At 41.5% G+C, this 16,399-nt stretch overlaps 2 protein-coding genes across 4 annotated transcripts in view; both read left to right on the top strand.

The window, feature by feature from the left end:
- Positions 1-5,164, top strand: part of dscama (Down syndrome cell adhesion molecule a) — a 66,848-nt gene extending 61,684 nt beyond the window's left edge. Inside the window, exons 25-32 of one of the 2 annotated variants that reach the window (XM_084029139.1) lie at positions 616-906; positions 1,323-1,499; positions 1,593-1,623; positions 1,719-1,834; positions 1,924-2,073; positions 2,430-2,627; positions 2,768-3,070; positions 3,943-5,164. In XM_084029139.1, coding sequence (XP_083885265.1) covers positions 616-906; positions 1,323-1,499; positions 1,593-1,623; positions 1,719-1,834; positions 1,924-2,073; positions 2,430-2,627; positions 2,768-3,070; positions 3,943-4,322 — 1,646 coding nt within the window. In that variant the 3' untranslated portion in view covers positions 4,323-5,164. Of the gene's footprint in view, positions 1-615; positions 907-1,322; positions 1,500-1,592; positions 1,624-1,718; positions 1,835-1,923; positions 2,083-2,429; positions 2,628-2,767; positions 3,071-3,942 lie in introns of both variants that reach the window. The other variant, XM_084029140.1, reaches the window with a different exon arrangement.
- A 9,721-nt stretch (positions 5,165-14,885) lies between these two features.
- The window catches only part of alcama (activated leukocyte cell adhesion molecule a), a 35,367-nt gene continuing 33,853 nt past the window's right edge, over positions 14,886-16,399 (top strand). For both annotated transcript variants that reach the window (XM_084029150.1, XM_084029151.1), the window contains exon 1: positions 14,886-15,126. In XM_084029150.1, coding sequence (XP_083885276.1) covers positions 15,069-15,126 — 58 coding nt within the window. In that variant the 5' untranslated portion in view covers positions 14,886-15,068. The remainder of the gene's footprint in view (positions 15,127-16,399) is intronic.

Below are 16,399 nucleotides of genomic sequence, written 5' to 3' on the forward strand. Positions count from 1 at the left end.
ACCAGGACACTGCGAATTGGAATGCACCTTTACATTAACATCCATCCATCCATCCATCCATTTTCTACCGCTTATCCTGTATTCAGGGTCACGGGGGGGGCTGGAGCCGATCCCAGCTGTCATTGGGCGAAGGCAGGGTACACCCTGGACAGGTCGCCAGTCTATCGCAGGGCCTTTACATTAACATTTAATTAGAAATTAAATGATTATAACTAATAGGCAACTTCAAATTTACAGGCATCTATTTTTATAACCGATTCATGGTTATTGACATTTTTTAAGCCAAAATGCCAAATATTCACCAAATATTCACTCAGACTTCTGCTTCAATTCTGGTTCCAAATGTTAGAAAATTTGAAGATATCACCTTGAACCTAAAAAGTGTGATGTTCTTTTTAACCAAATAATTAATAGAGTAAATAATGGGTAGATTAAGAGATAATGGAAATATTTTTTTGTTGGAGTCCTACATTTTTTTCTTGTTGCTGGTAATTATTACAAGTTAGATCATTTTCTGTCACCGCAGCACATTTTTCCTGGTTAGCAGGTTTTTACTTTCTCCAGGCTTCATTTTTGATCTTTAACACACTCCGGCTTTCCTCCTGCTCTCTTTAGAACCTCAGTACTCTAAAGAACAGGAGCTGTTCACTAGCATCAACGCTACTCGGGTCAAGCTCAACCTGAATGGCTGGAATAATGGTGGATGCCCCATCACCTCCTTCACCTTGGAGTATCGACCTGTAGAGTCGCCCACGTGGACCACAGCACAGCGCACCTCCCTGACCAAGAGCTACATCCTGTATGACCTGCAGGAGGCCACCTGGTACGAGCTGCAGATGAAGGTTTACAACAGCGCCGGCTACGCCGAGAAGAGAATCCAGTTTGCAACAATCAGCTATGATGGCAGTAAGTTAACACAATAGCAGGTCTCTGACTCATTTCTTTGTAGGAAACGGAGTCACTGAAATATTTCTCATGGCCTGCTAAAAGTGGCAAGGGAAGAGTGCATGATTCCCCAGCTGCTCCAGAGGAAATATAACGGGAACACTGGCACTCTGGCAGTTGAACAAGTAGCAAATGTGTGCTAAAACTAGTAGTTTAAACAAAGAGGAATATATCACATTTTTCTGTTAATGGCAGAAAAAATAAACATTTTTTGCTGGCTACAGGGTTTCTGCTTATGACCACTCAAATTCAGCTAGTTATTAAAGGCCCAAATGTCTTTTTTGGAGGGGATTCCTACAACAACACTGTTGTCTTTGATGTAAATAATGTGGGTTGAGCACCAGTGTCATAACACACATAATATGACACCTGCACAGGTACCATCGCACCGTTGGTTAAGGCTCCCAATGTAAGTGAGGACCACTCTGCGGGTGGTGAAGGATTAAAGATGATGGTGACCATTTCCTGTGTTTTGGTGGGCATCGTTGTAATCTTCATCGGGCTGCTGGTGCTGAGGAGGAGGAGGAGGGAGCAGAGGCTCAAGAGGCTCCGTGGTGAGTTGACAGAGGTGTCTGACATGACAGATATTAGCATCTATTCTCTTATGTGCATCAAGCAAAATTATGTTTTTCCCATTTGTTTTCCAGATGCAAAGAGTTTGGCTGAGATGCTCATGAGGTAAAAAAAATAGTCAACAACTATCTGACTTTAATAAATCACGACACAAGTTTCTCATAATTCAATTTTTTTTAATTTTTTTTTGTGCTCCCCAGCAAAAACACACGTCCAGCAGAGCCAATTAACAAACAACAACAGACCCTCCGCATGCACATTGACATCCCCAGAGCCCAGCTCCTGATCGAGGAGAGAGACACCATGGAAACTGTTGGTAAGCTCAGTGCTCCTGACTACCGCTGCTACTGCAAAGTGATGCACACAGTGAATGAACCTGCTTCGTTTTTTGCTGTTGTCCCACAGACGACAGGTCCACTGTGTTACTGACTGACAACGACTTTGGGGAGACCCAGAAACAGAAGTCGTCCACAGTCACTCATACGGTCCACTACCAGTCCCTGTCTCAGGCCACCGGTCCACTGGTCGATGTGTCTGATGCCAGACCAGGAACCAGTAAGTCCAGTACGGAGACTTTTTTAACACTTCATTTCACATAAAATAAAATGCATGTGGCAAGTTTTTGTGCCTGTTATTTTCTCAGATATGTTTCTAAGCAGTTTTTCCTGAAGTATTTTTCTTTTTGTTTTCCTCTTTTCAGTCTCTATTATTTCTATATGTATAACTGTCTGCCATGTCTTTCAATAGCTCCATGTGTGCCCAAAAAAGAAAGTTTTTCCAATTTCGCTGGTGACTGATATTAGATATGGGGAATGTGTTTCTATTGTGATTGCTATCATGAAAAATACACGAAGTTCCCCCTAACAGCCATGACCTGCATTAACGCCCTTCGTTCTTCTCCTCGCTCACAGACCCTACTGCCCGTCGCACAGCCAAAGCCGGTCCAGCTGCTCGCAACCGCTACGCCAGCCAGTGGACCCTGAACCGCCCACATCCCCCTGTCTCATCCCACACTCTCAGCACTGACTGGAGGCTGCCCACCCCCAGGGTCGCAGGCTCTGTCGACAAGGAAAGTGACAGCTACAGCGTTAGCCCATCTCAGGACACAGGTAAGCAACAAATGTGGGCACAGTTGCTTTCAAAAGTAGCTTGAACACTACTCATCATCTCTAACACCAAATCAGTATCAGTTCAATTCTGCCACTAACCCTTAACACTAATCCCTCCACTAACCCCGGCCCGTGTCCAGACCGAGCGCGGAGCAGTATGGTGTCAACAGAGAGCGCATCCTCCACCTACGAGGAGCTCGCCAGAGCCTATGAGCACGCCAAGATGGAGGAGCAGCTGCGCCACGCTAAATTCACCATCACCGAATGCTTCATCTCTGACACGTCCTCAGAGCAGATGACGGCAGGCACCAACGACTACACAGACAGCCTGACATCCAGCACACCGTCTGAGTCAGGCATCTGTCGCTTCACTGCTTCCCCGCCCAAGCCTCAGGACGTCAGCCGGGTCATGAACATGGCCGTGCCCAAGGCCCACAGACCGGGTGAGGCCACAGAACTGTCTCTGCCTGAACCGATGGCATGCTTATCTTTTATCACAACTGGCCTCATTGTGGCGCTGAAGACACTAATCCAAAAAACGTCCACTTCCTGTCTAACATTGATATCCAACCATTAACTTTGACTCTAATACCCACAGTGAATCCTGATGCAGCCTTGCAAAATGTATTGCAGTTTATGATTGTGTTCAATTAGTCTCAAAGTCTATAATAAAGAAACTGGGGAATCATTAAATTGAAAAAATTCAAACTGAGATAAATCGGACATCACAAAATATTAATATTTCAACACATTTTTACCACCACTGTCTAAAAATGATCTCAAATCTAAGGTAGGAAACAGTGGCTGTCACTTCATTTGGCGAACATGTGTGGGTTTAACTCATAAACAGAGACTAATAATCCTGACTGTAATTATAAATACAGCATCCAACAGTATCCAGTCAGTTAAGCTTCTTTTTCAGAGGATATTATTTATTTAAATTCTAGTCATATAATATAAAGTGAGTCAACAGTAACTGAGAATAAATGTTGAGGGAAAGATGTTCCAGTTAAATGACTCGAGGTTGGTGTCAGAGATGACAGGTTTAATGTCTTTGTCGTCACTCTGGAGAAACATTTGATGTATTGCTCTGATTAGCTGACAAAGCAGTATTTTCATCACCATGAAGGTGAGTAAAATGGACCCAAGTCTTCTAAAAGCTGTAGCTTGCTTCATCTACTTGAAAAAATTAACAGCTGTTTGATGCTATTTAAATATTTACCGTTAAGATTGATGTTAATAAATAAAATGCATTGGAGAGTTGAGGTTTTCTTTTGTACCTATAACTCCTAACCTGATCTGTGTTGTCCTGCAGGGGGCGAGTTGGTTCATCTTCCTCCGTACCTGCGCATGGACTTCCTGTTAAACCGAGGCATGTCCTGCTCGGGGTCATCCAGGGGGACAGCTAGTGGGGAGAGGGCAGCCATGGGTCAGGCCTGTTTGGAGCCCCAGAAGAGTCGCTCACTGAAGCGGCCCTCACGCATGGCACCCCCAACACCCACAGAGGCCCCTCAGGCCAACAGGGACCCAGCGGCCCAGTGGCAGCCTGGCTCTGCAGCCACACTCCCCCACAGAGAAGGTTCAGAGCTGGCCCAGGCCGCCAAGCTCAGCACCTCCCAGGAGTCCCTGCTGGATTCCCGAGGACATCTCAAACAGGCCAGCAACCCCTACGCAAAGTCCTACACGCTAGTATAACAGCAGGGGCACCTAGGGCCGGACTAGAACTCATTCTAACACTGGACTTAACACTCAAGTGCAGTAAACTGACATTCACCAAGCAGTTCTGTATATACCCCCCACCCCACCCCCCACCCACCAGGGCGGGTTACTTTTACTAATCTCCTTTTGTTTATTTTAGAGCTTTCTTTTATCTCTTGTTTGTATTCCTTTATTTTTTATTCTTTTTGTTTCACTTGAGAAAAAATTCACTCAGCGGAAATGACTCTAACCGGAGTTTTGCCAAACAAATTGAGTAATGACGCAGCGTTATTTATTCTTGATTATTGTTCATTCTTTATAATTAATCAGTGATTATTAATTGTTAGTTGTCAGCTATTAATGATCATTAATTATTGATTACCAAATGATCTATTATCATCCTTACTACAATGTTTTCATAAGAACCCGGACATCTTTTTTTTTTTCTGGAGTGGAAGATGACAATTTGGAGTCATTTTTTTCCTATGGAATATCCTTCTGAAACATTAAATGAAACTCGGAAGAAATCTTGGAATGAAAGCAATTGACACCTGTCCAAACTTTTCAGCTGCTCTCAAATTGTTACTTTTTTTGAAGAAAAAAAAAATCTATTTCCTATGAATGCATGGGGACTGACCAATTAAAAGACTATTATAAGGATTACGATTGTGGCTGTACAGCCCAGTCGAGCATTTTGTCACACTATGAAATGATCCAATGTGAAGATTTATTATTCTTATTACTATAAATATATATATATAAAAAGAGAAATCACTTTTATTTGTGGATATTACAGGGAAGAATTGATTTGGTTAATAAAGTCCTTAGTCATCTTTGCACATATCTCATTTTAATTAGGAAATTGAGTCTCTGTTGATCTTTCTCTGTGTCCCATTCTCTAATGGTGCAATATGAAAAAAGATATGAAAAGTATATGAAAACTATTGCTCTATACTGTACTGTAATGATGAAAAATAACTATGTTGTGAGTATATTACAGGGCCGGACACACTCCAGCTATGTATTCAGGTGTAGTTTACCACTGCTTGTTTGCCAGGGTGGTAAATGATGTTAGCTAGAATAGAGAGGGTTTAGAGAACTAATGGTTTGCACTTCACAAAATCCCGACTCAAGTGTGTCCAGGTAGATCCCCTTACTCTCAGTGCACTAGGTAGAGTCTCTTCAGGGCTCTCACTCTCCTCAGTAGATTAACTGTTACTGCATTGCAGTGATGCTCCTCTACAGGGAAAAAAACGTGAGACAATCCAGCAGAACCCCCCCCTCCAACCCCCCTCCCCTACACCCCCCCTCCCCCCCTCCCTGCCCAAACCAAACCAAACCTATAATGTCTATGGGAAATATCTAAAAAAAAATTGTGGATATACGTAAGAAATTGTTTTTGTTCCTGTCTACCCTGGCCCATTTCTGTTCTCTGTTTCTTTGAGCCAGAAGGGAGAAGAGTTTGATCCAAAATGCTGTGAGGTCATTCTATGATTAGTTTCTATGATTTACTGTCTTCATTATGATTATACATTTTAACAAGAAAAAAAAATGTCACTTTTTATTTTAACATAAGTGTTCACCATGGTGGCACTGAAATAAAGAGAAACTAACACAAAGTTCAAATTTGATTAATAAAATGGCTGTTCCCCAAAGTGTCCTCCACGGGTTTGAAATGAGTGACTGGTGGTGGTGTGGAGAAGAAGCAGGAGTACAGAGAGTTGGCGGGACTCTGCTCTCTGGCTGTTTGCTTTTTGAAATCACCAGACTCTGAATCCTCATCCTGGTTTCATCATGACTGCAGTGAGACCTCCTAAACTTAGTAAGCGATGTCTCAGAAAAGAGATCATCTTCTGTGATTCTGTAGCTTCTGTGCTTGCAGGTGGCAGTGTTATTAAGAGTTACTAGATGTTGCTCACTAATCCTTCCTCTTCCATTAACTTTCAGCCTAAATCTTTGCAGCCAGCATCAGTCTGCTGTGTGAAGAGTCCAGTCTGGAAATTTCCACTCTGTGATGTTGTGATTTTACAGCAACCTGACATCTTTTAAGGACCCGACCAGTCTAATTCTGACTTCTCTCCATCAGCAGAGCTTCCTGTCTTCATCAGTGTATCAGTGTTTACTTTAGTAGAGCTCCGCCTCCCTGGTTTAACCTCCGTTTATTGACGTTCATGTTGAAACAGTGTTGAACACTCTAGAGACTGTTAAGTATCTGGGTTTAAGGAACTCAACCTGATCCAAAATAACTGTATAACTGAAATGACATTCAAATTCAAACATTGATATCAGATCATGTCTGTGTTCAAAGCTAGAAGCAGGTTCTGGGTTCACTTGTCATTAATGTCGACTGCTTCCAGTTTACATAAGTGGCCTGGGTGGAGCTAGCCACTAATATCGAGTTCAAGTTCAAGAGAGTTTCATTTCGGTGTAGGCCGACCTCAATAACAAGCACACTCTCTTTTTACTTCCTACACAAGAAACACATGATCCATGATTCTCTGTCTGGCTCTAATTGGACTTTGTAACCAGGAAGCGCTTAGATAAACAACGCTTGGTTTATGATCCACAATTCAATGTAGAGAAGAAGATATTGGTCAGAGAACAACTTCCCAACACTCCCAGTATGAATATGAGGAATGCGTACTGGGAGAAGTTGGACATCATTCATTTATGGAGACTGCTTAGTCGTATCAGTATGAGCCTGAAACTCACACAAGCCCAAGGTGCCACTTTCAGCCAATCATTGACCTCCTTTCTACTTTGGTTCTGCCCATTAATCTGTGAATCACAACAGGGCTGAACGTTATTACTCCTGGAAAAATAGTTCCTTACAAGAACTGAATTTCTAACTGGAATTTAACTAGAAGGGGGATTTTAACGACGAGGTGAGTTTTAACGAATCTTGACAAGCATTTTCAGGAACATTTATTGAATATGGACTAAACTAACAATCTCAAAAGTGAAACAATTTTGGTAAACATGGTAGAGGTTCATGTAAGCTAGGCAGCTGGTGTTGTCAATTGATAATGGCATTTAATTCTAAAGTTAACATTTTTTTAAGAAACACATAATGGTGTTACAGGTTATATTTTGGGCCATTTTTTGGTTTGTGGTGGGGGGTTTTTTCTCCCCAGTACATGCTGGGATGAACTCCAACACTCTTATCCCAGAAAAAGTAGGTGAGAGAAATGTATAAATAACTGATCAAGTTTGGACAGCACAACCTGAGAAATCATTTTCCCAACCAACAAGGCTCAAGCGACCATCATGTGTTATATGGAATATAGCTATGTTGGGGCTCATAGACCAAATGTTTGAGAACAATAGAAAGGCCTTCATGCAACACCAAGGCCTGAGTTATTTTTATAAGTTATAAAATGACCCTGACCCCCAAAGTTAGACACAGCTTTTCACTGGACCCCAGCAGCCTAGACCTCCTTGTAACGCCACTCAGGTTATGAAGGTCACAAGACACCTCCACCCATTGCCTTTCCAGTTGTAGCGCCAGTGACCAATGGAGGTGATTTTACTGATGACTGTTTTCTGCAATTCCTTTGTCTCAAGCAATAGTCTTCCCCAACTCACTGGACGAGAAATTGCATTTTTTTTTCTTTTTCTCTTTTTGGATCCTGAGGATATTGCTGCATCGCGCGAGCACCATTTTTTTGACCTGCAAAAGGAAGAAACACAGAATTCAATAGAGAAGGACCATCCTTCACTTAAAGTCTAGCCAGAAGAGGAAGATGACTTTGGTTGGAACTCAAGGTTTGCATTCATTAAATGATTGATAGATGAGGATTGAACCAAGCTCAGTCCATCAAAATCCACAGTTTCTTTTGTCAGACATTCGAGCCAAATCCTGGCAAAACCTCTGGCAAAAGACTCATCTCTTGACACCCATCTGGGAACCCAACACTCCAATCTGATTGGTCCAACTGTATTTTTTAACTCAGAAGTTGCAGTTGGCTGAGCTGACTTTGTGAGTCTCAACAAACAGCATCTCAGCATCACTTTCTCTTTCTCCTGGAATTTTGACCTGGACAGATGTCTCATCTCCCTCTTCCATGCAATTATTCCAGCCTGGAGGGTTGGCCTCCAAGCAACCAAACCATCAGTCTGGCCTCCTCTTGAACCTTCATGCAACAGAGGCTAAGGACGCCAACCTTTTTCTTCACAAAGACTAACCAAGGACCAACCTTGGACTGGTAAACATCTGGGCAAAGCTTCGGAATGAAATTTGAGACCATGAACATAGAACTTAACATTGTTTAACATTTATGTTTCCCTGTGATTTTCTGTTTGATGTGTTGTTTTGTTAAGATGTTGTACCCTTAGGAGGTTTGTAGTGATCTTAGAAACAAACACAGTTTTGCATGCTCACTAATCAAACTTTGCTAACGGCACCATTTTGTAGCACTTCATTATGTAACACACAGACTGCTGTATGTTAGCAGTTAATTCGTTTATTTCAACCAAGTGTATGTTTTATTGTTTATTTTCAATAAACCTTTTGAACACACTGCTGTGTTTACTAATATTGTATAATAATGAATGCTATCAACGTCTGCTATGCAAATAATTCCAATTTCCTTCATAGGTACTAGCTAGGTATCTTTGTGCTGTCCTCCACCTCTCGCACCTTGTCAGAGTCGACAGTCAGATAAACTCCTCCCCAAAGGACCACACATTCCACCCCCAACTTACCTACATTTCAGGAACCTCCCCAGGTCACCTCCTCAGATCTAGCTGGGAAAATTCTTAAATGTAGATCTATATGTTTTTACCTAGCATGCAACATATTAGCTTTCAATTCCTCAAATTTGAAATAAATAATATAATTCATGATGAAATGAGCTAATATTGCAGATATTTACTAAATGGCATCCACATTTTTCAATTAAGGCATCAGTTATTCACTTTTTTCATATTCAGGGGCTTATAAATCGGAAATGGAACTCTCTAGCAAAGTAATATTGCAGATTTTTTTTAATTATAAACGTGTTATCTAACGTTATTTACATATCTAACGTAATCTCGCCCTCCTCACCTTGGCCTACCTGCATAAACAAATGCTTTTGTCACATGAAGTCTGATGAACAATACAATTTTCTTAATGACAATCTCACTACAGAAATAGCTGACAGCGGCGCACACATGGCCTGGGAGCACTCGGTGAAATGAAAACGAAGGTATCAATGGACCTCGAGAAGCGATGCAGTCAAGACCCACGTCTCCATCGGCTTATTCAACTGGAACGAGACCAACAGCAGGATGTACGTGAGAGCAAGTGTAAGTGAAAGTAAAGCTGACGGTGAGACGAGGCAGCGCAGCCATGACAACCTTTGTCCTGAAGTTGTATCTTGAGGCACTCACTCAGTGCAGATGCAATCATGTTGCTGTCCTTGCTACCCTCATTTTCCTGCCACACATAGAGATGTATGGTGACTGTTCTCTCCATGCTGCACAACAACACCAAACAGGTCACATCTACCGTGAATAATAGGCCTGTCCTATTGGGTTTTTTGGAAGGACAATGTTATGCATCATATCAAAACAGAGGGTCACATGATCTCCAGCAACCCTGCCTAACAGGTCATAAAACCCCCGAGCTCACGAACATGGTATCCATGCAAGATAAATGATGCAGATTTAATCATCTTCTCTGTCTCAGTCAGGTTTGGATCTGTAATCCTGAGCTTGTAATTGGCACAATCAGAGCATGCATCTGTAGCTGAGTGACCGAAGCCAAGATTGAAATCCTTGGAGAACATAGAGGGATTAGCGGATCTGAGCATGGTTCTGAGCTTCAAAGAGCTCCTGTGCACATTCAGGTCACTGGGGAGATACGTGTGGCCTGGTGCTGGCTATAATGGCTGGCCCTGCAGGTAAAAGACTGGATGTGCTCAACAATGAGTTGCCTTCTACTGTTGTGCTCCTCACTGTTACGTGCATCACCTCTTCTCTCTCTCTCTCTCGTCTTTACAGACATCCTACAGTTTGCCATTAGGAGTCACATACACACACACAGACACACACACACACACACACACACACACATATACACACACACACTTAGCTTCCCTACCGCTGCTTTTTAGCAATGACATCAGTAGCAGCTAGGCGAGTATTATTTTTAGAACTTTCACGTTACGTTAGCAGTCACGTTAGCATGCTTGTTTACAGCAAAATATCTTGCAAGGGAGAAACCTACGATTTGGTTTGGTTTAAACTTCAAAATTCGACTAACATTCATCAAAATATGAATACATTCACACAAAATATTGTTTATTATAGAGACCATTTTTATTTGAGTTCAACTTAAAATGTATATTTTGGACAAAACTACATTTTATTATCCATCAAGTATAGTTTTTACTTTGGATTAAACAAATGAAAATTATGTAATGTTTTACACATAATTTTATTAACTTGACTCAAGTAAAATTTCTGATTCAGTACAAACAATATTTGTATTCTTAAAACCGCATCAATATATTTTCTTTAGTTACAAGACAAAACTTCATTCTGTAAATATAATACATTCTTTTGCTTTGTTTCAACTTAAATTTCCCCACGAACAAAAACGAAATATTATTTTATATGAATAATTGCCACTTAAGACAATACCAAATGTAAATGCTTAATTTAGTTGCCATACCATTACCAAAATGTAATGTCTTTTTAAAATGTGCATCACATTCTCTGTAATGCATTTTAAACACTTGAGGAAAAACACAAGTATAAAAAGAAGTAAATCCTCTCTGTTACTTTAATAATGGATGCAAAACTCTTATGCACACCTCTCTTAAAACATGCAAAATGTTATGTCATATAAAGCAGTAAAAAAGACTAATTGTCTTAAAACTTGAGATATACTTTGACAAAATTATGAGGATGTACGAGTTAGGTTTTAGGAAGTGTTTTCAAGCAGGTCTTAATAAATTAAGACAACAGTCTTAAAACTTGGCTATCCTTTGACAAAATGACTAGGAAGGATAACCGCATTACAAATGCAAAATCAAAAGAACAACTAAATAGAACTACAGTTGGATTGCTGGTGGTGCAATCCATGACCAAATGTTGGTCTTTAGTGCATACGTCTCATTACTAGTGTTTTTCTTTTCTTTTTCAGAAATTGAAATTGCATGCGAGCATTAACAGATCCTCTGAATTAGTGATGAAATCAATTTCTATTGTTTTTGTATTTTTATATTTTCAAATATGTGATCTGACTAGAGTCAACCATATAATGCATATTTATTTCTCATGCTATAGTCAGATTCAAGTGTCGACCATGTTAAAAAGCATGGAGGAAATGACATCTACTCTTATTAAAGGTTTCTGGGGGGAAGACCCCATGTCCCATGACCCACATTTTATTTGCTTCCGAAAGCCATGCTATTCTCCAAAGCATTTTACATGTTTTGCCTCTCATTCACTCACACACTGATGACAGCAGAGCTTGATGTTGCTGGTTGTGAATACAACTATGGTATACCTGCATACATGCTGGACTGATAAGAAACTATCAGTTTTAGTATAATGATTTAAGATAACCCTTCAGTTAACCACCCATTAATTATCCAGTAGCCTAGTAATTATATTTCCTTATTATAGCTACATTTAACATTTTACAACATAGGCAATGTGTTACAGCACTTCTTTTGGTGTCCCCCTCAGGAATTGCTCTTGAGAAAATGTAATGTAATTGTCCCCCCCCCCCCCCCGGAGTTGATATCAGATTTTGTAATGTGTAATGTTTACACTTTGGAATTCCTTACAACATAGCCATATGGATTTTTCTACTACTTGGAGTTTTGTCCTCTGCTGATTTGCTTGTCCAACATGTCTCCATTGCTCTGGTCTGTGGCATCCCCGTCGTAGCATACAACCTTCACCGCAGGATATATGACTGGATTCCTTGTCTACCTTCAGTGTGTAGAACCTCCACGTCCTGGACTTCTTAGTGTAAAACTTGCTGTAAGAATAAGAGAAAGGAGGTCAACCTTAGTGAAATGTTCATATTACCTTACATTGCACAGCACTTTGCATTTCCATATGAAATGCCATCAACACACTAAATCTCCAACATGCTTGGAGATGCACACAGTTATGGTTAGTTACATACTAACTAACGTAACGTTAGCTAACGTACATGTTGTCCTACAGTCTAGCTAACTTGCCGTTGGCTAATACGCTATCTACAAGTATGTTGGATACACAGTTCAAGAAATGTAACCCCTTTCACCCAAAACAAAGCAGATAATTACCTTAATACGTAATAACTCCCATCCTCCACACACTACACAGGCTTCCAGTTTCATCCCGGATCAGTTGCAAAGTTCTGCTGCTCACCCATAAATTTCTTTGGTACTTATTACTCTTACTTGAATACTTTTCCAAGACAAATACTTTTACTTTTACTCAAGTTAATTTCTAGAAAGGCTGAAAAGTACTTGTTACTTTCAGGTCTGGTCTTTTTTTTTTTTTTTTCTTTCTTTTTTTTAAGTACTATTGGACACAATCTGTGTTTGTCAAAGAAGGAAACCTATCACAGTGCACGCTCTCCACTGGGATCTACGTGAAAGCGGAAATACGTAATCCCTCCCCATAAGGATACATGGGGAGACAGTTTGTTGTGCTCCTATATTGTCCTTCCTGTAAAGACAAGTGACTTCAACATTGAGTGTGAGGACAACATTGGTCTTTGAGGGGGTTCCAGTTCCCAATGATAGAGAGTTAGTTGGACGGTGCAGGTTCATTTGGTTACAATTTCAATGATTGTTAATAAACGTCTGCATCTGCAACATCTGCTGTAGTCCTGTGATCCCATTCATTTTATTTGAAATTTACTCTTACTCTTACTTTTACTTAAAGTCAATTTAAAAGCATGTACTTTTGGATACTTAAGTACCTTTAAAAGCAAGTACTTTTTTACTCTTACTCGTGTGCCATGTCGACTGAGCTACTTTTACTTGTAACGGAGTAAATTTTGACCAGTAGTATACTGGGGTCGAGTACTCTGTCCATTTCTGATCACCGGCCACTCACCCCCCTACCTACAAGACCTGATCATCCTGAAATCCTCCACCCCGTACCCTCAGATCGACAGGCAGCGTGCTCCTCCAGGCCCCCACCACTGAGCTCCACACTGTGAGGGACTGAGCTTTCTGCTCAGCTGCTCCTCGGCTGTGGAAGCCTTCCCCTCCAGCTGAGGGCAGTACAGAGCCTGGACTTAAAGTAAGCCTGAAAACCTTTCTGTTTACAAAGGTTTTTGACTGCTATGCAATATGTGCAATGTTTTTATGCCATGCTTTTATGCTTATTTTATTCTTTTACCATAAGTACTCTGAGATTCACCGAATGAAAATTGCACTAAAAATACAATATATTATTATTATAATTATTATTATTATTATTACCTGTTATCGGCTCCAGCCCCCCCGTGACCCTAAATACAGGATAAGCGGTAGAAAATGGATGGATGGATGGATGGATTATTACCTGTTCAGAAGAAATAGGCCGCCATTGCCTCCTTTCAGCCTCTTCTCCTTCTCAGTTCGTCGTTGAAAAGCCACGCCAATCTTTACTCTGGTTCTGCTCATGGGCGTTGCTAGACACTTTTCACTGGGGCACGTGCCCCAGTATTGATCTGCCGTGCCCCAGTAAAATCTCCCGTTCGAGTTTTAACGAGCTACTATATTTGGCAGTGGATTAATTTATATTGATAATAACAGTAAAAGAATGGATTTTCTTTTCCATCCACAATCTCAAACCAACGCAGTTTAACCCAAAATACAAGCTGAGGCACGCACCTTGTGGTCCGGGTCCGGCGCGCACATTACGTCCGTGCACGGCAGTGTGCATGTCGTAGCCGGTGCACCGCTCTTTTTTGTGATTTTAGTAATAGGGGGCCTGTGCCCCAGTAGAGCTTTATGTCTAGCAACACCCCTGGTTCTGCTCCTGACTGTATCTGACCTCGTTGTGGTTATTGCCATCTCAAAGACTGTATTTCTTTTGTGGGCAGCTGTTGGTAAGTTCTCAGACATGCTACAACTCTTATTCTTGAATGTTCTTCTTTAGTTAGGTTGTGTTTCTCGCTCGCTAGTTGTAGCTTCAGCTTCTGCCTATTGGCATTGAGATGGGTTGTGTGCCCCAACGAGGGTCCGAGATCAGCAGAGTGCAATCAGGAAGTAACCACTAACAGACAGTCCAAATATGTTCGCCGGCCCCAAACTTTTGATTGAATGGGGGTTTTACAGTCCTGCCATGACTTTCTTTTTATTTGTTTATTTGTTTTTTTTATGTCAGAGCATTTAATTTATTCATTGCTGTCGGTATGTTACGAGGATTTCAAGTCTTGTGACAGAACGTTTTTCTGAATAGAATCATCTACCCACGCTTTCACAACCTATTATCAAGCTACTGGGAGGGGGGTAGGGGTGCGTGCTGACCTTAACGTGTAATTTGTGTGTTTTGTGTCGATATTTCCGACAGCACTTTAAGGCAACGTACGATCAAGAGCTTCCGTCTCCTCCCTTTCCCTGCCCCTCCTCCTTCCAGTCGCCTCTGTATTTCACCTGCGGTCCTTCTTGAGACCTCGGTATGTTCCGGACTTTCCACGCCTGTTACAAACAGTGATATATCTGCGGGCGATATTTGTATAGTCCAGAGTGACTTCAACTCCTCATTACTTGAAGTGTTCCACGAGTCTCCACAAACCCTCACGGTTTCTCTTTAAGGATGGATTCTGCTGCTTTCCTGTTTCTGTCTCTCGTCAGTGTCGGGACGCTTCTCCAAGGTAAGCCTTGCTGATAGAAGAGTTGGAGAGCTTCTCCAACCGAACCGCGTTTGGTTGGAGAAGCTCGGCCTGCTAGTAACGTGCCGGTTAGCCGAAACGGTAAAGGTGGAGCGACGAACAACTGAAGTTAGCGCTCATAATTTATGCTGTGTCATTATTTTATCGTGATATTTACGTATTTTTACTCGGCTACGCTGAAGTGACACAATACATTATAGCCGACGTGACTTTTTGGAAAGTCTTTCGAAGGATTTACCCTAAATATAAATATAGCAATTTAGCTTCCCGTTTCAAAACGAAAGGGGAAAGTGTTGGCAAATAGACTGGCCCATAGCGTATCTAAAACTCTTTATCCTTGTGTTAACTCTACAGATATGAATCCACGAATAGCTCTCCCAGCTTTAAATGTTAGATAAACTCATTCGCATCAACAATCAGGTGGCATTTTAAACTGAATACAGGTGTGTTTCCCTCCTCGGTCCTCCTGGCAACGAGCCTGTTTTTAATACAGCCAACTCATCCTCACCGTGGAGCTGGAGTTGAACCCCAGGGTGGAAATGTGCTGCTTTTTTGTCATTTAAAGATGTGGTTGTTTCTGTTCTGTGTAATCCCAGCATGTGTGTGTGTGTGTGTGTCTGTGGGTGTGTGCGTGTGCGTGTGTTCGTGTTCCAATGGGCCATTTAGAAACCGAATATTCATTATAGTTACCAAAGGGTGCAACCTGGAGAATAAAAGTCCCTGTGGCTAGCAAAGCCCTATTTTTGGAATTGGTGGTTTAGCCCACTAGCCTGTGATCTGTGATGCTAATAGTGTATGGCTGAAGTTGGTGAGAAAACTAGGGCTAGGGGTTGAAAAGAGTTCAAACACTCTCACTAGGACTGACATTATCTTGTGTCACTTATTTGGATATCCCCCCAGCTCTTATCTGTGACTTTTTTTGGAGTCATTGGTCATCTGCTGTCATTCACAGAGCTGTTTTTTGTCAGAGCGACTGCAGGTCTGACTGGTGGCTGAGTGTGTGTGTGTGATAGGATTGGTGCTTGACATAGAAATAATAATAGTAGAAGGGACATTCCCATTCAAATCAATGTGGCAGTGTCATGTGTACTGTTGCCGTTTTAGCGGGACACTTCCATATCATGTAGGGATGTCCATAGTCAACCATTAATAGGTTAACCACAAGGACATGTTCAACCTGATACACATGTTGGCGATAGGTCGATATGTTAACCATTTGAGCGGGTCAGACAGGACAACGCCAAGTGACACAATT

The sequence above is a fragment of the Eutrigla gurnardus genome (assembly GCF_963514095.1).
Source record: "Eutrigla gurnardus genome assembly, chromosome: 15".
Lineage (NCBI taxonomy): Eukaryota > Metazoa > Chordata > Actinopteri > Perciformes > Triglidae > Eutrigla > Eutrigla gurnardus.